The following is a 23,832-nucleotide window of genomic DNA, read 5'->3' as shown; positions in this document are numbered from 1 at the left end:
CTACCGCCCTGAGTTAAACTAATCCAGGACTTTAGCTCCAGTCTTTTACCCTGTTTCAAGCTCTTGATCTACAATTTTGTTTCTCCTTGGAAACCTAACTTATTATTTTTATCTTTATTAGTTGGGGCCTTGCTATCCATTGAGTCTCCTAGCCCAACAGCTTCTTGGACTCCCAGGTATTCCCTGCCACAGAACCTGTGTGTTCTTTGCTAAACTGCTGAGACTTCTTGATAATTTTGGGAACCATGTAATGACAATTTCCCTGAATTACAAACTATTAGAATGCTTTGTCTATATGATAGTAAACCAGAGACGTATAACTGAATTAACTTGCAGACCTACTTTGTTTGACTACCATAGTGTGGTAAACTATGGTAAAATTTGTGCATTTGGCCTTAGAGAAGCAATTGACACTGGGATAGCCTCCTCTCCATAATATTTACAATGACAGTTTTTTCTAAGGTGGATAAGTGGCAGTTGATCTGTGTGTGATTTGTGGGAGAAAGGACACAACAACGTTGAGCCCCACCATCACCCTAGTTTTTTTGCCTGAAGGCACTTTTAGACTGTGGCATAGTCTAAAGGGGAAAACCAAAAAGAAGTACAGTCATCACAGTGAGCTAAGGAGACAGAAATCAGAATTCAGAACTACTGACTTAGGGTGAATTTACAAGCCTGGGCAAAGAGGGAAGAAAACTGTGTAGAAAAAGAGCTCTATAAATCTGCAAGGGGTGACCTCAAGTCTTTGGAAAAATATAAAGCTTTGCATTGGCCGATGGCACTTCACAAGATCAGGCAAAGAACAGTTACTAGTGAAAGAAAAACTACCAGGAAGGGGACAACTGCTAGGAAACTGGGAATTGAACAACTGTAGGTGAGCATGCAGGACTGGGGCACTTAAGACTGGAGTGAAGAAGCTTTGGGTAGCTCCCCATGTGTTAAGCAGAGACCCCAGTCTAGATAAATCCAATCTGGCCTTAAAGAAAAGGCTATTTTTTTCAGATGTAAGGTCCTGCAAAGATAAGGAGGACTCTTAAAAAAAAAAAAAAAGCTGTTAGACAAGTAAATTAACTACCTGTGAGAAAAAAGACAACACTCACTTTAAAAACTCAGACACTCAATGATGCGGCATACATAACGGCCAGCATATGATTAAAAAACAAAACAATTAAAAGCAAGAAAAGACCCATAATCACAAGAAAAATCAGCCAATAAAAAAAGAAACAGAATCAAAATTGACAAATATGATGGAATTAGCAAATTAGCACTTAAAATGAGTATTATCAATATTCCTGTTGAATTAAAAAAAAGATGACAAAACAGAGGAATGTAGGGGAAAGGAAGGAGAAATAGAAAAACAAACAAGGAGGCAAACCATAAGAGATTCTTCAATACAGAGAACAAACTGAAGGTTACTAGAGGGGAGGTGGGTGGGTGATGGGCTAAATGGGTGATGGGTATTAAGAAGGGCACTTGTTGGGATGAGGACTGAGTGTTGTATGTAGGTGATGAATCACTAAATTCCTCTCCTGAAACCAATACTACACTGTATATTAACTCACTTAAACTTAAATAAGATCTTGGAAGAAAAAAAAAAAGAACAACTAAAAAATATCAGTAGGGGTATTTTTATGGAGAAATGGAAATCCAAACACTGAAAAATACAATTCTGAAATTTAAAATTCTGCAGATTAAACATCAAAAAATAAACAATTAGTGGAAACTAGAAACTACCCAAATTGAAACACAGGAAAGGATAAAATAAAAATGAGAATCTCAGTCATCTGTGGGACACCCCAAGTGGTCTATACTAAATTTAACAGAGCTATTAGAAGAAAAGGAAAGAAAGAATGAATGAAAAAGTGAGCAAAACATATTTAAAGAAATAATGGCTAAGTTTTTCAAATTAAATTAAAAACATAAACGTATGGAACCAAGAAGTTTAGAAAAATTTTTTAAATGTTTATCTTTGAGAGAGAGAGAGAGAGAGAGAGAGAGAGGAGAAGGAGGGAGAGAGAGAGAGGGAGAATGTGAGCGGGGAGGGGCAGAGAGAGAGAAAGACAGACATAGAATCTCAAGCAGGCTACAGGCTATGAGCTGTCAGCACAGAGCCCAACATGGGGCTCAAACTCAAGAACTGCAAGATCATGACCTGAGCCAAAGTCGGACACTTAAATGACTGAGCCACACAGGTGCTGCGGAACCAAGGAGTTTAAAGAACCCTAACTAAGATGCATTCAAATAAAACCACAGCAAGAATTTGTTAAATTTCAACAGATACTCATTATATAGATATAGAAGATTACTCTCTCACACAGATAAAAGCCAGCTACAAAAAAACACCTATAAATAACATCATATTTAACACATAAAAACTGAATGCATGTCCTCTAAGATAAGAAAAATGCAAGTATGGTCACTCTGATAACTTCTACTGTTCATGGTACTGGAGGTGCAAGAGAGTGACAGAGGAAGAAAGAAGTCAAAGGCATAAAGTTTGGAAAGGAAGGAGTAAAATTATGTTTATATCTTGTAAACATGATCAAGTGTATAGAAAATGCTAAGGAACCTAAAAAACAAAATAAACAGAAACCCTATTTAATCAGTGAATTTGGAAGTCAGAATACCAAGATCAATACATAAAAATCAATGAACTCATTTCTATTTCCTATCAATGAGCAACTGAAAAGTGAATTTTTCAAAATACCATTACAATAGCAACACAAAACATTTAGGGTTAAATTTAACATGTGTGTAAGACCTGTACACATAAAACCAAAAATTAAAAAAAAGCTGAGAAAAATCAATGATAACTAAATAAATTGAAAAGCATATAATGTTCATGGATTGGAAATCTCAATACTGTTAAGATTTCAATTCCCTCCAAATTGGTTTACAAATTTAATACAATTCTAATCAAATCCCAGCAGGCTCTAACATAGAAATTCACAAGATAATACTAAAATCTATAGAAAAATATTGTTTTCAGAAATAGGTCAACTCTTTGAAAAGAAAAAAGGAGGAAGACAACAGTTTCTGACTTCATCACTTACGGTGTGGAGCTTGATTGGGATTCTCTCCCTCCCTCCCTATCTCTCTCTCTCTCTCTCTCTCTGTCCCTCCCCAGCTTACAGGCATAGTGCTCTCTCTCTCTCAAAATAAATAAGTAAAAACATTTTTTTAAAAAGGAAGACTTTAAAAATAAGTGCTCAACATCATTAGTATCTGAAATGCAAATTAAAAAATATAGTGTGATACCAGTACCCATTTCCTAGCATGGCTAAAATTGAAAACTCTGATAACTTCAAAAGGTGGTAAGAATATATGTAGAACATGGGAATTTATATTCATTTCTAGTGGAAGTATAAAATAGTACAACCTCTTTGGAAATAGTTTTGGCAGTTTCTCATAAAGTTCAACACACATCTAGCCTTAGCTCCCACCTGTCTCCTCTATAAAACAACTGCATGTTTAACATGTTTATGTTAGCTGTGTCTCCTTTAATACTTTGCTTTAACTGACTAGATGAAATTGTGCCATCCAAAGAGCTATTAGGTCCAAAGACCTATCCAAGTAAATTCTTATTTGGAGCCCTTCCTGTCATTTTTTTGATGAAAGACATAGAATGCTTTGTCAACGAATCCAGAAGGATCCTTAGGTATAATGTATTAATATGAGCTCAGGTATCACCACTGAATTGCAGCATTACCTGGTCCAGAACAGAAGCCAAGTAACAAACACACACCTCTGGTACCACGAGATGCACACAGACCAGACTAGATTATCTGTAATACTGATGTAATATCAGCACAGATCTTCCAGTCTAGTGGACATACTTGTCCTTTCACATCCCTGATACCATTCATACATAACCATTCAGAGCATGGCTTTCTGTGGACAGGAGCTACTCATGTACCTCTGGCAGGCCGACTTCTGCATCACTCCTAGACTAAACATGATTTTAATTGACTGTTTAATCCTCTCTGACAATAAGTAATTAATTTATGTTATCCCCTATAATTATTTCCCAAAATGCTTGGTTCAGAAAACGAGTCCCACAAAATGCTGCATTCTCCAGGAATCTGAAGTCAAATATATTTGAAAAATATATTTGCCTCCTATATTCCAGCTCCCTGCAGATATTCATACCAAATGTTAACACATGAAAGACTCTCAGGGGCCCTTGACTAAAGTAACTTGATTGATTTTGTTTAATCTAGAGTTTAAAGATACTTTATGTATTATAAAAGCCTTTGTCAAATAACACCTGTGAAAATTTTGTGGAAATAAGTAGACTTAACATTTGTTGAGCATTTAATATATTTGTATAAAAGCGAGTAATTGTGCTGAGTGCTTTAAACAACCTTATAAGAGAGTGGTATCATCTGCCTAGTTTAAATATAAAGAAATGCAAGGTCAGAGAGGTTAAGTGATTTTTTTCAAGGTTACAGAGTTAGGATGCTCAGAAACCAGGATTCCAACACAGGCCCTCTGAGTTTAGAGTACAAATATTGAATTGCAGTACTATAAAGAGTCCCAGTGGTGTTCTTAGGAACGAACTTTGGGAAACTGCCTTATATTATCTGGTTGAGTCTTGTTGTTTTACACTGGCTTCTGAGGTGCTGAAGCAATGAACTATCCAGAACCAATCCACTAAGACTTAAAGTGCCATATATACTCCAGGACTTTGCTTTTTACTTTCTAGATTGTAATGGAATGTTAAGGTGAAATTTGTTTTTGCATCAGCTTTAAAAAAGGTTTAAATCCCATTGCAAAATGTAAGAATTATGTATTAACTTCTTTTTTGTTGCTTTTTTACTTTGGTATACATATTATAGGAGACTAGAATCCGCGATGATTCTGAATGACATGACTGCACATGTGATGAATCATCATGATCTTTCTCTAGATCACTGAAAAACATTCTTGAAGGCATTAATTGTCTGAGGTTCTGTGTTAGGTGAGAGACCCAAAGATAATTTTAGACACACTCTGTTTCAGTAGCAACAGCTCACACAAAAGAGCTTTATCATTTTTATTTATTATAGAAGAAATTAGTAATAGCAACATAGAAATCCTTTTACATATTTTAAGTCATTGTTTAAATAATTTTCATTTTAGCGATTGTGGCTAGCGGTATATTATAAACCTGCTTGAATGCTGTTACATAATATTTAAAATGATCATTTTAAAATTATATTTTTGAGAAGAAATATTTTATATCTTACTTAACTACTTGAATATAATTAGATGGTTGCTATTTATAATGTTTCATTATTATAGATAATGCTTCTAAGAATAGCGATGGGTACATAATTCTCTTTCTGTTATTTGTGCAGGAAAAATTCCAAAAGTATTAAGTCATATGATATGGTCATTGTTATGACCCTTGAACTCTGCCATCAATGGTTTCTAAAAGGGTCTTTACAATTCACCATAAAATGTAACTCTACCAGTTTTATTATATCTTTGGTAGTTTTAAATATTTTATTTTTCATTTTTCATGACTGTATTGATATAAAATTATACCTCCTTTTAATAATCATGGATTTTTTAAGCCACACTTGGGTACTAAGTTACTAAGAGTATAAGAATTAATATTTTGAGTATCTTCACATAGATGGATATTTTCTTTCAAGATTTTTCAATTCATCTCTGATTCCTTACTATATGCCAGATGTGCTAGGTGCTGAAGCACTGTCTTCTCAATTTTTCTTTTTTTCCTTATTCACCACAATGTTACGTTTGGAGTTCACAGACTCATCTGCTGAGTGCATCCATTACCTTTCTGTTTCACCTTGGCTGGTTTGTCAACCTCCCCTTTGGCATTTCTAGCATGACAGACATAGTTGCGCTTGAGATCCTCAGCAGTAACTTTTTTGATGCTCAAAACCTGAGTTCTCGTTTCATCTTCTGTTGTAGTCAAACTTATACTAGAAATAGGGGAAAGAAAATCAAAGCATGAGCAAGGCTGCAGGGCCATGTGCTGTGTGTGAATCAGACAAGTAGACAACCACAGAGCCCCTAGATGAAGGCAGACAGAATGCCCATAGGCTGTGTTGCCCGTGATCCAATGGTTACAAAGAAAGAATAACTTCTAGATTCCAATACCATTCTTTTTTTTTTTAAGTTTATCTACTTATTTTGAGAAAGAGAGAGGGAAAGAGAAAGAGAGAGAGAGAGAGAGAGAGAGAGAGAGAGAGAGAGAATGCATGTGAGTGGGAGAAGGGCAGAGAGAGAGAGGGAGAGAAGGAATCTCAAGCATGGAGCCCAACACAGGGCTGGATCCCACAAACCATGAGATCATGACCTGAGCTGCAACCAAGAGTTGGATGCTTACCTGATTAAGCCACCCAGGTGCCCCTCCAATAGCAGTCCTTACATTTTATACCACACACAATCCCAGTATCTAGATCAAATCTCTTTGTTGGTAACACATTATAGCTTTCTCTTCAAAACAAAATGTCTCCTTACAAACTTACGAGACAGGATTCTGTATCAGAGTAGAAAGAAGCTTCTGAGGCCAGATCCATTTGGGGTTTGATCCAATCTCTGTCACTTACTGGCTATATACTTTCAGCACAGTAATCTTTCAAAGTCTTGCGTTCCTTCTTTGAAAGAGGTAAATAGCAATGCCTACACAGTGTATTACATGTATTAACTTACTCAAGAACCGTGAGGATTGAGTATGTCAATGCGTAAGTATCAGAACAACGTTAAATAAATATACATATAGGCTATTATTACTATACACAGCAATAGTTCATATGTTTGAATTCAGGGATTCCCAAAGCTTGAGTTTTGAACACAGGTAGAATATTTTAGTCAAAATGCTGAAAGCCCATGGGTTCAATCTTAACATATTAAAGGAAGAAACTTCTCAAAGCAAGTAAGCTTTATGAAAAATAAATACCTCTAAATCTCCATGTCGGAGATCAAGTGCTTTGGGTCCAAGATCAAGATCTAAAATCCCTGGGAACTACTTGCTATGAAGAGAAAACAAAATCTCTCTCCTATGGCTGACATCCAGGTTCTCCTTCCAATAAGGCTTACCATCAGTCGTGAGAATTTGGTCAAAGCTTATGATGAGTTCAGCCTAAACTCAACTGCACTGCTCCACCAGGAACACTGAGTTGTGCTGAAATCGCAGCAAGGAGGAACATCATGATTTTCATATCATTCATTCATTATTATTGAGGATAGAAAGCACAATGTTCAGAATTCCTGAAATGATCAGTACTCTCCCTTTGTGCCTCCAGCTACATCTTTAATCAGTTCCTTCTGAAAAAAACTGCTCTAATTTCAGGAGGCTCCTTCTGTACCTTTAAATATGCTCTGCTTCTCTAACATCCAGCCATTGCACATGATGTTCCTCTTACCAGGAACATTCTTTCTATTTCTTTACCTGGTTTACTTCTACTCATCCTTCAAATATTTATGTAGGTACTATACCATCTGAGAAGCACTGCCTAATCCTCCAAAATGGACTGGACTCCTTAACTGAAGCTTCTGATAACCTCTAATACTTTCCAATCACTACATTTATCACAATTATTGAAATTTCTGCTCTATCACTCTTACTCCGATAAAATCTACTCAGTTAGGGACTAAGTATCTTGCATAGCACCTGCTGTAATGTAGACATTTTGTAACTTCTGCACAAAGTCTGACTTTACTACTAGGAAAGTCATATCTTTTGATTCCTAGAAGTTCAAGTAGCCAAAGATCTATTTGCACATCACGTTAAGGCCTGAGGTTTTAGAACTACTTTGTCATGTAGTTGGTCAGCTGCTGATTTTTATTTATTATTGTTCTGAACCAATTGTTATCTTGCAATTGTCTGCTTCATTTCTAGAAGAATCTTTTTTCAAAGACCCGTATTTTCCTTCCTGCCAACCCTATGTCCTTAAAAAAATATATATTTATCTAGAATTAAAATGAGGGTGCCTGGGGGGCTTAGTCTGACTTTAGCTCAGGTCATGATGAGTTTGAGCTCCACATCAGGCTTTCTGCTGTCAGCTTAGAGCCTGCTTTGGATCCTCAGTCTCCCTCTCTCTTTGTCCCTCACCCACTCATGCTCTCTCTCTAAAACACAAACATTAAAACAAAAAAAAGATAAATAAAATGACTCAGCTTGTTAAAAATAAAATTTAAAGAATGTATTTAGTCAGTATTTTAAAAAATGATTATCAATTATAAAGGTGACATGCATGCTATGTGAGATAAGAATGAGGAGGAAGAAGAAAGGAAATGTATGCTTATTGCAAGACAAGAAACACACAATTTAGCTGAGGCACAAATACAGAGGCCTAGACTCCAGACTTGAGAAAGAAAAGAACAGGGCCACACTGACCAGCTTACATGTATCCAGGGCCCTATATTGTAGCTTTTCATGCATGTGGGCCACACATCCCATCTACTCTGAAGGGAGAATCATGAATGTGTGATTATCAGAAGGTGTCTGGGTCTTGAATTGCAAATCCAGGAATTCTGCTTTGGAATGCAGCCACTAAAGACTTGAAAATCTTGCTGATTTTTGGTAATGATGGGGAAAAGTCAGGGTTGTTACTTTCAATGATTAGTATATACCCAAGGGCATTAGACTGAGGACAAGTGTTGGTCACCCCTTGTCTGAGCCAACAGTACCTTTCATTGACAGTTACATCAATATTGGTGTCGTCCGGCTTTTTTCCATCAATGGTCCACCAAACCTCATTGCGGGCATCCTTCAGGAAAGTAAAATAGACTGTACAAGGGATGAGTAGCTCCTCACCTAAAATAACAAGTTAACCCATCAGGGTATACCCTTCACATGGCAATAATGGTTCCACTCTGATTAATCAGAAGCTATAAAAGTATACTTAAAACTCTACTTCTAAGTAGTTTTCAAGTGGCCTGTCACAGTAATGTACCATACTTCATTACAAAATAAACAAACCAAGAAAAAAGGTGGAGCAGCTTTATACCAAATTTCCAGAATGACCATCTTTTTATACAATCCATGTATATTCTACTATAACAGTATTTGTTCAAAGAGGCTCTGTCAACATACTTGGAGCCCTAAACTTCCATGGACTACTCTTATCCTTTATTTCCTTCATAAACAGTGACTGAGGAGAGGTTCTCCAGATTGTTGGAGCTTGGCCCAGAAAATACAGGGTAATGCCAATGCTGAGAGGCAGGTCAGATCCGGCTATAAGAGTGCAGTCAATAAGTTTAAATATCATTTACATATATATTTATATATAGTGAATATTATATGTAGTTAATATATATAGTGAATATTTATATATTTATAAATATTAGTATTTATGAATAACATTCTCTGCTATCTTTCCAAGATGGAACATGAGGTCAGGGGGATCCGGAGGCAGAAAATGATAATAATGAGACAAAGAGCAGCAGCATACTTACTAAGACCTTTATATAATTTGCTGTGATAAATATTTATATTTATTAGTGGTCTCATTTAATTTTAATAAGATACTATGGGGTATTTTTAAAATCCACCTTTTATAGATGTGCAAACTAATGCTTAAAGATGTTAAATGCCATCCCTAGATGAAATTGTTAATAAGTGGCAGACCAGAACTTGACCCACAATGACTTCCATTCCAGCTTACCCAGGACAGCTCTGTTCTATGCCTGCTTTCCTAGTTAGTTATTGATATCAGCTGCTTTCACTCTCAGAAAGTGTGCAGGTTGAGATGACAAATTATATTGTCATCCAAATTTGAACTCAGGTATGTCTCACTGAGTGGTCCTACTCCATCCCTTCCTCTAAGATGCATGGTTCTTACGCCTTCCCCTTCAGTTTCTATGTTAATATGCAGGAAGGAAACATGAATATAGATTTTGCAATCATACGGTAGGTAGAGGTAGATGAAACACACTAGATCATTCGTAAGGGTTCACCTGAGAGCAGGAAGAATGTACATATTACTATACAAAGCCACTGAGAATTCTGGGAAATGTGGTCCATTTGGGGTTGGCGGACCTCTTAGTGTGTTTTTTGTTTGTTTTACAGGCAGCTCACTACTTGAAACTTTATCTTAATTTTAGGAGGGCATCATTGTTTTCTACCTACATTTGATCACGACCTCTGCTATCTTTAGTAGATTTTAAAAATATGTTCTTTTATACCTTTCATTGGGTTTGGAGGGAATTTATTGTAAAGGATACAATATAGAAACTCTTAAAATTTTCTATGGTTTTCAGTTTAACTGTGGGAGGCTTTGAGCCAGAAGAATAACAAATTATGCCTTATTCAGTTGGTCACAGAAGATTTTTGTCCAGAATGGAAAATTATGAAAACTAAAAGGAGCCCCAGACAGCCACAGGAAGCACCCAATAGTGTTCTGATCAAGCTGTATGAGGTCTACCAGTTGTTATCCATTAAATTCATAGTTTTCCTTTGATCTCCTGCCCTCGCCCCTCTGCAGTGGAGCAAAAGCTTAAAGGAAGTCTTGTGCTCATGTTGCAGTCTTGGAAAACACAAGGCCTGTGCAAGCTAATGTGTGCATCACACAGAAATCACTAATCAGGAGAGGGGAGCCACTGCAGAAGAAGAAGGGAGCAGCTGCGGAGAGAGAAGCCGAGAATCCCAGAGACACCCAAGAGATGGACGAAGGAGCTAATCCCCAGAGCTGCCTTCGTTTCTGACACCATTTCAAGTTTCACTTCATGTTGTTTCCCTACAATAGCCCTCTATTCTCATACTTTAACTTAAGTGACATTTTATTCCTTGTAATTAAGAGAATCTAACTGAAATTAAGAGGCACAGCTATAATTACCTGGTTCTTTCTCGTAGACTACAAGATCATTGGGTGAGTAGATCTGAGGAGGCAATGCGTCTTTTGGAGAGCCTATGTTCGAGAGGAAGAGACAAAAGGGAGATGATGTTAAATCATGTAGCCCTTGTCTCTCATAACCCATTTCCAAGATTTGCTCTTTTGTAAACTTTTGTCCAACTTCCTGGCATCGTTTGGCAATTCTTCCTGACAGGGCCAATAGCTCAATATACAGTAAATTACAATACTTCATTCATTTAAAACAAACAAAGAGACATACATAAAATACTAAGTAGCTTCCATGTTTCAGGACAGAAGATTTAACCAGTGTTTTTGCTTTCCAAAGCTTACATGAAATATATTTCTAATAGTATAAGATAAATTGCTTTCATGTCTTACTCAATTGTTTCTTTTCTACATATTTCTCCAGAACATGCTTGAGTGTCTAGTATGGGACTTGGCTAAATAAGTAAATATTAAGTAAACAAATATGTAAATGGAAAATTCAAAATCACATTTATGAAGCCAGCACACAAGTCTACCTGATGTCTGTGTCAGTTGACTGTTAATTCCTAGGATTGCTGCTCTTTATAACATTCTATATTTCTAAATTGAAAGAAAAATACCCCCACGGGGTTTTACAGTGTCATGTTTAAGAGTAAAGGCTTCAAAGATTTAACAACCAGGGTTCTTATCCTTAGCTGGTCATGTACTAACCATATGACTCTGGGTTGTTACTTAATCTTTCAAAAGCTAATTTTCCTCACCTCTAAAAGGAGGATAATTAAACTCACTGCACAGGTTCATTATAAGAATTAAATTAAATCATGCATATTAAATTAAGTAATGCATATTAAAGTATCCTATTGGTATATAATAAGTACTCAATACTTCACAGCTTTAAAAAACAAACTTGTATTTTGCTTGAAGGTTAGATAAGAACCACACCTCACATCAGCATCTGTCAACTTCCGTATTTATAAAGGTGACCAAGCATGCCTATTCTCAACTTTCCTAATCCTGAATTTAAGAATCTATATCAGAAATAATTTCCAAGATGAATTTAAGGTTAGATTATTCATTTGGCTTTTTAAGGCCATTCACATTAAGTTCTCTCTTTTTTTTTAATGTTTATTATTTTGAGAGAGAACGAGAGAGTGCAAGCACAGGATGGGTGGAAAGAGAAGGAGAGAGAGAATAGCAAGCAGTCCCCACACTGTCAGTGCAGTATGGGGTTTGAACTCACAAACAGTGAGATCATGACCTGAGCCACCTGGTATCCCCATTCATGTTAAGTTAAAAATTTAGTCTGATTTTTCTTCTGAATTAGTTCCCAGCTCAGCATTATTCCAAAAGTAGGAAGAGGAAGATGAGAGGTGATTACAAAATTTTTCAGTTTGAATTTTATTTGTACTATTATGTTAAAGCCCTTAAAAATTATGCCCAAATTATGTCAAACTAGTAGAGAAGGCCCTGAACCAAGAATAAGAAACCTGGGATTTGGAATCACTTCTTCCACTAACAGAGCATCTCTAAACAGTTTACTTTGATTTTTTTGTTTGTTTTTTTGTTTTTAATTTTTATTTATTTATTTTGAGGGGGAGGGGGTAAGGGAGTGGGGGAGGGGCAGAGAGAGAAGGTGAGAGAGAATCCTAACCAGGCTCCATGCTCAGTGGTCAGCATGGAGCTCAACACAGTGCTCTATCTCACCACCTTGAGATCATGACCTAAGCGGACAACAAGAGTAGGACACTTAACCCAGGAGCCCCCAAAACAGGTTACTTTGTGTTGTTGTGTCTCAATGACATCTATGAAAAGATGGGGTGTGAAACGTTTTCACTCTGATATGCTCTCATTTTGAATACCATGGGCACAGGGTATTCAGGGCTCTCCCCTAATTGCCACCTATCCTGACACTGGTCCTCTTGATTTCTGGATTTGACAGTCTTTTGACTATGGCCTGGATATTGTCCTTTCCACTTTCCTCATTTCCCACCACCTGTTCTCTCGTGGCAAAGCAATGGTTGAACCCTGCCAGCAAGCAGCTCCATCTACAACAGTTCCAGTACATAGAAAGACAGAGCTCATTTAATTCAAATACAACACTTTTTTTGACAATAATATTAACTACTATTCATTGAGTTTCCACTCTTTGCCTGGAACTGGATTAACATTATATATATATATATATATATATATATATATATATATATATATATTATTTCTGATATTCCCAACTATACTGAATGTGAGGTTCTCTTAGTCCCAGAGGACAGACAAGGAGACTGAGACCCTGAGCAAAGGCATTTTGCTAATAAATGGCAAGGGTACAAGTTGAACACGGATTCACCTGGCACTGTTTCCACCCCTCATTCATTCATATAGACCAATGATTCATGCGGTACACTGATAGGTATTGAGTGCCTACTTTGAATGTGGAATGTGTTGTGGCTCCAGCACAGTGAACAAAAAAGATCAACCTCTTTTCTCATAGAATTTACATACCTGTTTGTAATAAACTATCAAGAGCCAAAACAAAATTACTGCATTTTGCTGTGTGCACTTAGTACAAAACCTTGCTTACCTACCACCTTCACAGTCAGAGTCCTAGTGAGATGGAAGGTACGCCCGTTTTCTGGATATGTAACAACGCATGTGTAATCTCCATTGTTTGAAACCAAGGCTATGAGAAAGCTCAAGCTCATGCCTTCAGGTACTACATTATTAAAGTTCTGTATTTTATGGCAGCCCTAGAAGAAGGAAAAAAAGACATTCAGTATTGAGATACATGCATGGAAAATATACAAATGCACGTATATATACACACATCTAATTTTACACAGAACATACAAATATCTATGCTGGCTGCACCTTTTACAAACTATTTTGGCCCAGTACTTAATGATATTTCTGTAAAGAATGAATGTGATGTTTCATTATATTTTATGCAAAATGAAAATAGGAATTCTAAACTGAGATATGAATTCAAAAGCATGGGCTTCCTGTCTCAGGATCCAGTATTTGAATTTTGGAAATCCCACATTAGTAGTTAAATAAGGTTAAAGTTGTGAAAACAACTAGGGCAACCTAAGAAAATGCATCTGCTGCCATTTAAGAAACACTTAGTTTTCCTATCTCCATTTATTCACTGATTATATTAATTTGGGAGTCCAGCCACTCTGCTAATTCAGGCTTAGTTTAGGTGTCTGGTTCTGGCAGTCTTTTCCTTTTTTTTAATATTTATTTTTGAAAGAGAGAGAGTGAGAAGGAGAGAGAATCCCATGCAGACTCCATGCTCAGAGCAGAGCCTGATGTGGGGCTCGATCCGATGATGGTGAGATATTGACCTGAATGGAAATCAAGCGTTAGATGCTTAACCAAATGAGCCACCCAGGCGACCCTGAGGTTTTGGCATTCTTGATCACCCTGTTGAATCACTCTATCAGTTGCTTCCAAACTTTTTTGTGTTTTCCTTATTTATTTTACAATCCAATATTACAGACTTCAGAATCTAAAACTAAAAGATATTTTATGAGTCTGACCAAGAGTGAAGTTTATTTCTATTCTAACTTATATTTTCATATACTTCTGTTGATTTTTAAAATTTTGAGAGTGTAATAGCTCATGAAACATAACTGGACTCCTGTTTTGGCTCTCTGATTCCCACTAATTGGCTTACATTGTTTTATTTTATTTTATTTTATTTTATTTTATTTTATTTTATTAATAAAAAAATACAGCGGTGCCTGGGTGGCTCAATCAGTTAAGCGTTGGACTTCAGCTCAGGTCATGATCTCATGGCTCATGAGTTTGAGCCCCACGTCAGCCTTTGTGCTGACAGTTCAGACCGTGGAGCCTGCTTGGGATTCTGTGTCTCTGTCTCTCTCTGTCTCTCTCTCTCTCAAAAGTAAACATTAAAAAAAAACTAAAGAAAAAATACAGCATCTGTGACAAAATTATGTGTTGAACAGTTACTTTTAGAAAAACTTTGTTTTCTTTAAAAAAAAAAAGCACTTTCAACAATAGCAAAATTATGGAAAGAGCCTAAATATCCATCAACTGATGAATGGATAAAGAAATTGTGGTTTATATACACAATGGAATACTACGTGGCAATGAGAAAAAATGAAATATGGCCTTTTGTAGCAACGTGGATGGAACTGGAGAGTGTGATGCTAGGTGAAATAAGTCATACAGAGAAATACAGATACCATATGTTTTCACTCTTATGTGGATCCTGAGAAACTTAACAGAAGACTGTGGGGGAGGGGAAGGAAAAAAAAAAAAAAGAAGTTAGAGAGGGAGGGAGCCAAACCATAAGAGACTCTTGAAAACGGAGAACAATCTGAGGGTTGATGGGGGTGGTGGGAGGTAGAGGAGGGTAGGTGATGGGTATTGAGGAGGGCACCTGTTGAAATGAGCACTGGGTGTTGTATGGAAACAACTGGGTGTTGTATGGGTGTCAATAAATTTCATATTTAAAAAAATTGAATGTACCATACACATTTTCATCTGTTCACATAAACCAAAAAAAAAACCAAAAACCAAAAAACCATGCAGCTTATTGAAATTAACTTTTATGCAAAAATAAAATTTATATTTGATTTTTTAAAAATAAAATGAAAAAATAAAAAAATCAATAATCTGTAACAAAATGGACTGGGTTATACCTAAGGTTTTTTAGCTCTTGAAAATTCCGGGAAGCTATTATTGGCTTATAGCTTAGATTTACTGTATTCACATATTTAACTTTGATTCTTGAAACTTTACGGTTTTCTTACGTCAATTCCTGGAGCATGTGTTTTGAAATATGATAGTTACACTAAATGGCATATTTTGCAATGCTTTGTCACAGGAACTATGTCTTTTAAGAATATCACTAAACTTTTGATTCATGGAAATGATCATCAAGAGGAAGCTGTTATACGCTTATTTTCTGAATGCAATTTATCTTGTTTTGATAAACAGTGTTTCTAGACACTTGTCACATCAGCAAAGTATTTCAATGTTCTTAGGTTATCACAAAGAATAAGGCCACAGAGACCTGTACTCTTATAATGAATTTATGTCAGATTTGGTTTAAATTGAGTTTAGACTATCTATAGAATTCTGTTTGATTTTTGTGGCACCTTTCATTTAAACAGCTCAAAGCTATTTTCTTCTCTCATTTGTTAGGTTAGCTGTTCTTAAATCCACATGAAGTAGACAGATCACACTAAATATGCTCTAGTTTTACAGGTGGAAAAAAAATGAGACAGATAAGGAGGTATTCCAGATAATACACAGCAAAGCCAAAACTCAGTTTTTCAGATATAAGAACAAAGGTTTTTGACTAGCTTCTTAACTAAGAATGAACACCTGTCATTGGGAGTTAGTTGAGGCTGGAAAAATTATATTGACACATGTAGTGACATGCACTCTGTTATCTCACTTAATTCTTATTCCAAACTTAGCAAGTTTGGAATGTTCTTATGCCCATTTTCTAGATGAGGATATAAAGAAAGGCCTAGAAAGGTTAAGTGATTGCCAATGCCATAGAGCTAGGTAGTGTCAGAGCTAAAATTTAAATCTAGATCCACCTGCTTTGAGGCCTTTTCTTTGAACCCCAACTGACCCTGTCTCCCTACCCTGGTTATGCACATATGCTGCACCTGGGCCAGTCCCAGGGTTAATAATAGCATGCTATGGCTCTATCATTTAAATAAGGTTGATTCCCATAGATAGTGAGAAACTGTACAATTACACTGTTCAGGATAAGAAGTTGAACAACTATGGGGCACCTGGGTGGCTCCGTGGGTTAAGCTTCTGACTTCATGAGGTCATGATCTCATGATTCATGAGTTCGGGCCCTGTGTCAGGCTCTGTGCTGACAGCTCAGAACCTGAAGCCTGATTCAGATTCCATGTCTCCTTCTGTCTCTACCCCTTCCCTACTCAAGTTCCCCTCTCTCTCTTTCTCTCTCTCAAAAACTAAATAAACATTAAAAACAATTTTAAAAAAGGAAGTTGACAACTAGTACTGAACTGGTCAATAGTACTTCTTAAGAATGTACTAAAAGAAACTTTTCTTTTTTGACTGGCTAAGTATCATTTATGTAAAAACTATTCAAAAACACATTGTTTTAGGATTCATAGTATGTACTAAAAATATGAAGAAACACTTCTGGCTCAAAGTCTTTTCATTCATTCACTCATTAATTCATTCACCCTTGAGCATTAATCATAAACCACATACCAGCCACTGTGTGAGGTTCTGAGAATACGACATTGAATAAAACAAAGGATCAGTTCTTATGGACTCATCATGAACAGAGAAATAGAATCAGACACATCTATATAGCAAGGAAAATGGCACAAAACAGGTATGTGTCAATCTCTTGCTAGCTCTCTCTTTTTCTTCTTATTTAAACCCATGAACATGAACTTGACATTTGGGATGGATACACTTAAAGGTATTCAATGGGCCTGTGTGTCAATGGTCTAAGTATGCTTTCTTGTGAGTTCTTCCCTTCTTTCCATAAAGGATAAAAATGTCGACCAAGGACAGGTTTTTCTTAGAGCTTCTTTGTCTAGGAAAACATTTTGAATTAAGGAATATTCCATAGAAATCAATGGGAAAGTTTGGGCTCTAATCTACTATTCAGAAAAGGCTTACCATTCAAATATTTTAAATTAGGTAGATTTAACCAAAAGAAATAAAAAGCCATTTTTAAGTTATAAGACCTATAGCATGTTAGCAAAGGAAATGAAAGAAACATTTTACATTCTAAATGTGCATGTGCATGTGCATGGTAGGGGGACCTGTGAGGCATTGTTTAACTATAAATAACCATTAACTTTAGCCTGTAGTGTGTGATGAATTCCATTTCCTATATGCAATTGCACCTCTGGACCCTTTGGTACATGCACCTGATACACATAGGATACTTTCAAATCTAATAAACTATTCCTAAAAATAAATCCTACATATTTCAAAATCATTTATTTGGAATCCAGGAAAAAAAAAAAGATTTGAACAAGAATCTAAAGGTGTCCAAGGGGGAAAAAAAATGTTTCCGAATACAATTAACGGTTAACGGTAAATTGATTTCCACTGTGAAGCAAACACTTATCTGACTAGAAAACAAGTCATCCACTTAGTTGACCAGTCAGTTCCTCATTTTGAATTAAAAAGAGAGAAGTTGGACAGGAGAAATTCTTTTCCAACACATAGTGGTGGCCATGACAACCTACCACAATGTATAGGTAAAGAACAACACAAGAAATGACTTTGAGATCTTCGAGAGGAAATAAATCATGTGCTGAAGTGTGGGGTGTGAGTTAGGGGATGTTGTGAGTAAAAGGGGACAAATATGTCCATTTAACCAACCTACAACTTTTAGAGAACTGTATGAGAGCACAAGAATGGTGAAGATACAGTTCCTAACCTGTAGGTGCGCAGTCTAATGGAGAATCGCAACAAATACTGTGGAAAGCATATTGGGGTAGGGGAGTGGGGGGAAAGATTAAACAGAAAACATTTAGAAAAACTTCATGGAGAAGGAAAATGTGGACTGGCTTCTTAAAGGGTTAAGTAGAATATTACCACCTCTGTAGGAGGAGGGGAGACATGGGAGATGCCACTCCAGGGACAAGGAAAAGTGTGAACGAACCCCCTCCACTCTTACAGCATTTTGCCTTCTGTGTGAGTCCTTCACCAACGTTATTGTAGTGATCTCTTTTCATGTGTATTTCTTCCTCTACAAGAGGTACTCTTAGGGGCAGGTAGAGGGGGTAGATGAGTACTGTATCCACATGGGCAGCAACTTGCCCAATGCTTGGCACACGGTAAACGTGCAGTACATTTACACAATACATTTGTGTTGTGTGGTCAAAAATATGAATGAGAGAAGCAAGCTCAAGATGTGGAGTTTCAAGTTCAAGCGGTATGCAAATGAGAACAAGAAGATGAATACAAGAAATATGAGACATGGGATGGGTGAGCTGTAGGACCGATGGGGAAACTGCAAGCGAGTATACAAAGGGTTTAACTGAGAAATAATGGGTTAGGAATATCTACTGACATTTTTGCATCCAGGATTAAGTTGGTCTGAAATGCATCATACTTGTTCACAAAATTTTATAAGAGTTCTACACTGGAGTCACTTCCAGGGAACAGAACTATGTCATCCATTGTTTACGCAACAGATATTTACAAAACCCTTCCCACGTGACAGGTACTATGTTAGGAGATGGGCACACACACAGTAGACGGTAAAAACAGAAATGGCCCTTATTCCCATGGAATTTTCCAGTCCAGTCTAATTCATTCAGGTATTTAATCAATTCCTAAATACAGAGTACAGAGGCTCTGTTTTGTGCTGTGTGTCTGTGATTCAAGGGATAGAAAGAGAGAGTTCACTACCCAGGACAGGAGAGAAAAGCGCAGTCATTACAGTAACAAAGGTGAGGTATAATTTAAGTGCTGTCAAAATACAGAGTGGGTGATTCATTCAGCTAAAGTCAGCTTCACAGCTTCACAGATATTTGAACTGGGTTTAAGTTTAAAGGATGTAACTTAACTCTCCAGAAGCTCTCAAACTATGTGTAAAATGCTGTGTATGTATATAGGCATATATAGAATTAAATGTGTATGGCTTGGAAAGAAAATATGATACACACTTCCTTTATACCAAAGGTTAAAAATCATTATATAGGGACCATAAAGAAAGGAAAGAGATAAAGAACGAACCAAACTAAGATGTCAGATCAAATTGAAACAAGCACCTTAAAATAAAGTCTATTACATAGTCCTTGGACTAACTTAACAATACGTGCCGTGCCAAGAAGGCCAAGCCTGGCACACTTTCAGAAATGTGCTTTCCTGATGGCATTTTGTCAAAAGAGGCAAAAGTTTTTCAATTTTCTGAGAGATTTATAAACAATATCTGGCCAATTCTGATTAATCTCACACTGAAAATTAGAGGTGGAGGTAATATCCCAATTTTAATGATCGCACTGAGTACAAGGAAAACCAGCTATTTGCAAAGTGATATCCGGAATGATATCTATTCTGCTAAATAGCACTTGAGAACATTTCAGCAGCTGCCATAAATGTAATATCCAAAACACCTACTAAAGTGGTTCCTCTGATCCTCAGTAAGAAGGGAAAATTTGCCTTGGTTTCTACAAGTGTCTCTGGCAAAAAATGTTCACATGCCCAGTTATACCGATGAGAACGAGGAATCATCCAGTAGTATAAACGTTAGGATGGCTCGCCATATTTTAAAGCTTAGGTCTCCGAATAAATAATAATAGTAACAACAACAACAGGATCACACTTACCTGTGTCTTTATTCCTATTTGGAAGTCCCTATGAGAACAAACAGGCAGCCTCCAATTTATACACGTGTTTTGTTCCAGAAGTTCTTTTATAAGCTGGCTATTTGAAATTCAGTAAATCACTTCCAAGCCATGGTTTGCTTTCCAGGCTAGTAACAAAACCTGGCTTGTTCAACAAACATTTACTGAACATCAGTTTAACTCACAGGGTTGTTGAATTAGAGACCTATGAATTCTGGGCCCAGACTGAAGAAAACCCTGCCATGCAGAAAGACAGGAGGAGAGAAGACATGCAGAGAAGAAAAAGTCAAGCCTGCCCCATGTCCCCTGCAATTCTGAAAGAGAAACTTTGGATCTTCTGCTCCCACTAATCCCAGGTTTCTGAGCCCCCTCTCACTTCCCCGAGGCCCTATTTCCACAGGTTTCCTTATGGCCCACAGACTCCCTTAACCTAATCCATGTGAAAAGCCTGCTCTGCCCTTCAAAATGCTTTATGCTCCAGGGGCGCCTGGGTGGCTCAGTCGGTTGAGCGTCTGACTTCAGGTCAGGTCACGATCTCGCGGTCCATGAGTTCGAGCCCCGCGTCGGGCTCTGGGCTGATGGCTCGGAGCCTGGAGCCTGCTTCCGATTCTGTGTCTCCCTCTCTCTCTGTCCCTCCCCCGTTCATGCTCTGTATCTCTCTGTCTCAAAAATAAATAAATGCAAAAAAATAAATGCTTTATGCTCCAGAAATAAAGACTGGAGTGCTCTCTCTGTGTCATTTCTGAAGAGTATAATCTTTAGAACCCAACAGAAGTGGCTTGAAATTCCAGATTCTCCCAATATTGACTGGATTGTTTTGAGTAAATTATATATAATAGTGTAAAACTATGGGCTCCTGACATAGATTGTATAGGGTTGAATCTTAGCTCATAGCTCTGGGACCTTGGAAAAATCTCTCAACCACTATATACTTGGGGGTTTTCATAACGATATAATGGAATGAACAGTAGAGCTTACTTCATGTTGAGAGAATGAAAATAATTAAAGCATTTGGAAAAATTCCTGTGCTTGGTAAATGTCAGCTATTCTTGTTTACCTTTCTGAGCTTCTTGTTCCTAATGATATCTACCCTGAAGGATTGTGGTAAGTGTTACATATAACATATAAAGTACCCAGTACAATGTATTTTACCGCTAAAATGCAAGAAATGTTAGTCTCCTTTTCCTCCTTTCAATTCATTCGTTTTCACCTTTCTGCCAACAGGAAAACAAATTTGCTGGAACTGATAAATGTGTCTTTTAACTCTCACAGTTATTACTAAAAGAGACCATTTCTCCAACGTCAGGGTAGGGAACTCAGCTGATAACAACTGAGAGAGAGTTACTGTAGGAGGGCCAAGAAACCCAGATGGATGCAGGGAGTGACTGTAGATGGTAGAAAATGAAAAGCAATGTCAGCGTAGGAGAATGCCCCTTCTAAGAACACTGATTTTGCTCCCAAGATTGCAGAACTCTTAGGATTAAAGGTGTCAATTACTCCAAGATGGAGAAATAAAAAGCAGTATAGCACACATCAGTAGCAACCTTTTTCGTAATCATAGAATAGAAAGGATGTCTGGTTACTGATTGTCCTTTTTAGTCACCTGCACATTGCTGGGTATCTGCCATGGCAATGGTTTCACTGCTATGACTTTTTTCTTGATCTTCTTTCCAGGCTTCCTGCTTTTATTCACCCATGAATATTCTCTCCAGATTTTCACATTAGCCCTTTTCTCTTATCATTTTATTTTGTTTTCTTAAGGGATTCAACTATCATATAGATGCATCTAATTCTCTGTCTCTAGCTTTGACTTTTTCTTCTAAGCTCTAGATCCACACACACGTAGCCACTGCCTACAGGTCACTGCCACATAGGTATCTCACAGACACTTCTAACTCCATCTGACATTATCTAAATACATTACTTGCCCCCCAAACCTGCTTCTTCCCTACTGTTTCATACCTTGGTTAATAGCACCAACATTCATCCAACCAGGAAAACCAAAAAATCTGGAAATCATAAAGAATACAGAGATGGGTGTGCTATAACTTTACTCTCAAGAAATAGTCTCACAGGGCACAGACATGTAAATTTCTCCCTCTTCTTAAAACCAACATTAACGATCTTTGTCACTCTTGTGGAAGTTAGAATTCTACTTTTGATAAGAGTAAGAATTCTTTTATTTTTATTTTTATTTTTATTTTGAGAGAAAAAGAGAGAGAGAGAGAGAGAGAAAGAGAGCATGTGAGCAGGGGAGGGCCAGAGACGGAGGAAGAGAAAGAATAGCAAGCAGGCTCCATACTCTCAGTGCAGAGCCTGGCACAGGGCTCGACTGCATAAACCATCAGATCATGACCTGAGCTGATATCAAGAGTCAGATGCTTGGGGTCGCCCATGGACCCCAAGAATTCTTATTTATAAACTTGTCTGAATTAAACTGTGGTCTCTTTTTGAAACTATGTAGGGCAGGACATATATCTCATTGATTATAACCCTCTGACATATTTAATTGAATACAATTGATCTTTAACAGCTGTTGAAAATGACTGTAATGATGGGGCGCCTGGGTGGCGCAGTCGGCTAAGCGTCCGACTTCAGCCAGGTCACGATCTTGCGGTCCGTGAGTTCGAGCCCCGCGTCGGGCTCTGGGCTAATGGCTCAGAGCCTGGAGCCTGTTTCCAATTCTGTGTCTCCCTCTCTCTCTGCCCCTCCCCCGTTCATGCTCTCTCTCTGTCCCAAAAATAAATAAACGTTGAAAAAAAAAAAAAAAAGAAAATGACTAATGAAATGAAATGAAAAATGACTGTAAAACAATAAAGGAAGTGAAAAGTGAGATGGAGACAGGCATAAATAAGTAGCTGTGGGATTATATCAGGGAAAAATTATCTATAGCTGGAGAGAACAGGGAACAAACATTGATATGAAGACAGTAGAATTTGATATGTTCTAATGAAAGAATAGGGGACATGCCAGGCATCGGGAATGTATCAAGAAAAAAGAAGGAAAATTATAGAATACATAAGGAAATAAAATTAAGTGTTTCAGACTATTGAGTATTCAAAGTACAGAAAAAGAGAACAGGGTTAGAGATGAGAGAACTCATTTGCAGGTAAATAGAAGAATACATTTTTAAAAAACTGGAAAATACTTTACACTTATTGATATAAAATTGTTCATATGATTCTTTTAATCATTTTTTATCTTTTTTACTACAGAACATTAAAATCATAGAATACACAATGATCCCCTGTACCTGTACCTAGCCTCAAAAGTATCAATTCGAGCTATGTCTTACTTCATTTACACCTACTCACTGCACCCCAAGACTATTGTGAAGCAAATGACAGACATTCGGTAATTTCACTTGTAAATATATCTGTGTGTATCTCCAAGTGACAAGACCCCTTCTGCAAGCATAACTGTAGTAACATTATCACAATTTAAAAAGTAATAATAATGCATTGTATTATCAATATTCTGTGTTCAGAGTTCCCCGATTTTCTCCTAGGTTGTTTTAGAGTTTGTTTGAATAAAACACGATTTAATGAAGGTCCATATACTGCAATTGGTTTTTATATATCTGAAATCAGTCTTTTTCTCTCTCTCTCATTCTCTTTCTTCCCTCTTTCCCTCCCTTTCTCTTAATCCTCTCAGTATAACATAAAATAGATATAAAAAAATACTTCAATGTATATATGAGT

At 37.0% G+C, this 23,832-nt stretch overlaps 1 protein-coding gene across 2 annotated transcripts in view; it reads right to left on the bottom strand.

The window, feature by feature from the left end:
• The window catches only part of IL1RAP (interleukin 1 receptor accessory protein), a 127,128-nt gene that overhangs the window by 10,604 nt on the left and 92,692 nt on the right, over positions 1-23,832 (bottom strand). For both annotated transcript variants that reach the window (XM_047876380.1, XM_047876381.1), the window contains exons 5-8: positions 13,375-13,540; positions 10,794-10,865; positions 8,647-8,773; positions 5,785-5,933 (exon numbers count right to left, since the gene is read on the bottom strand). In XM_047876380.1, coding sequence (XP_047732336.1) covers positions 5,785-5,933; positions 8,647-8,773; positions 10,794-10,865; positions 13,375-13,540 — 514 coding nt within the window. The remainder of the gene's footprint in view (positions 1-5,784; positions 5,934-8,646; positions 8,774-10,793; positions 10,866-13,374; positions 13,541-23,832) is intronic.

The sequence above is a fragment of the Prionailurus viverrinus genome, chromosome C2, assembly GCF_022837055.1.
Source record: "Prionailurus viverrinus isolate Anna chromosome C2, UM_Priviv_1.0, whole genome shotgun sequence".
Classification (NCBI taxonomy): Eukaryota; Metazoa; Chordata; class Mammalia; order Carnivora; family Felidae; genus Prionailurus; species Prionailurus viverrinus.
Note: the sequence above shows the minus strand (reverse complement) of the source record. Positions and strands in the feature narration are given on the sequence as shown.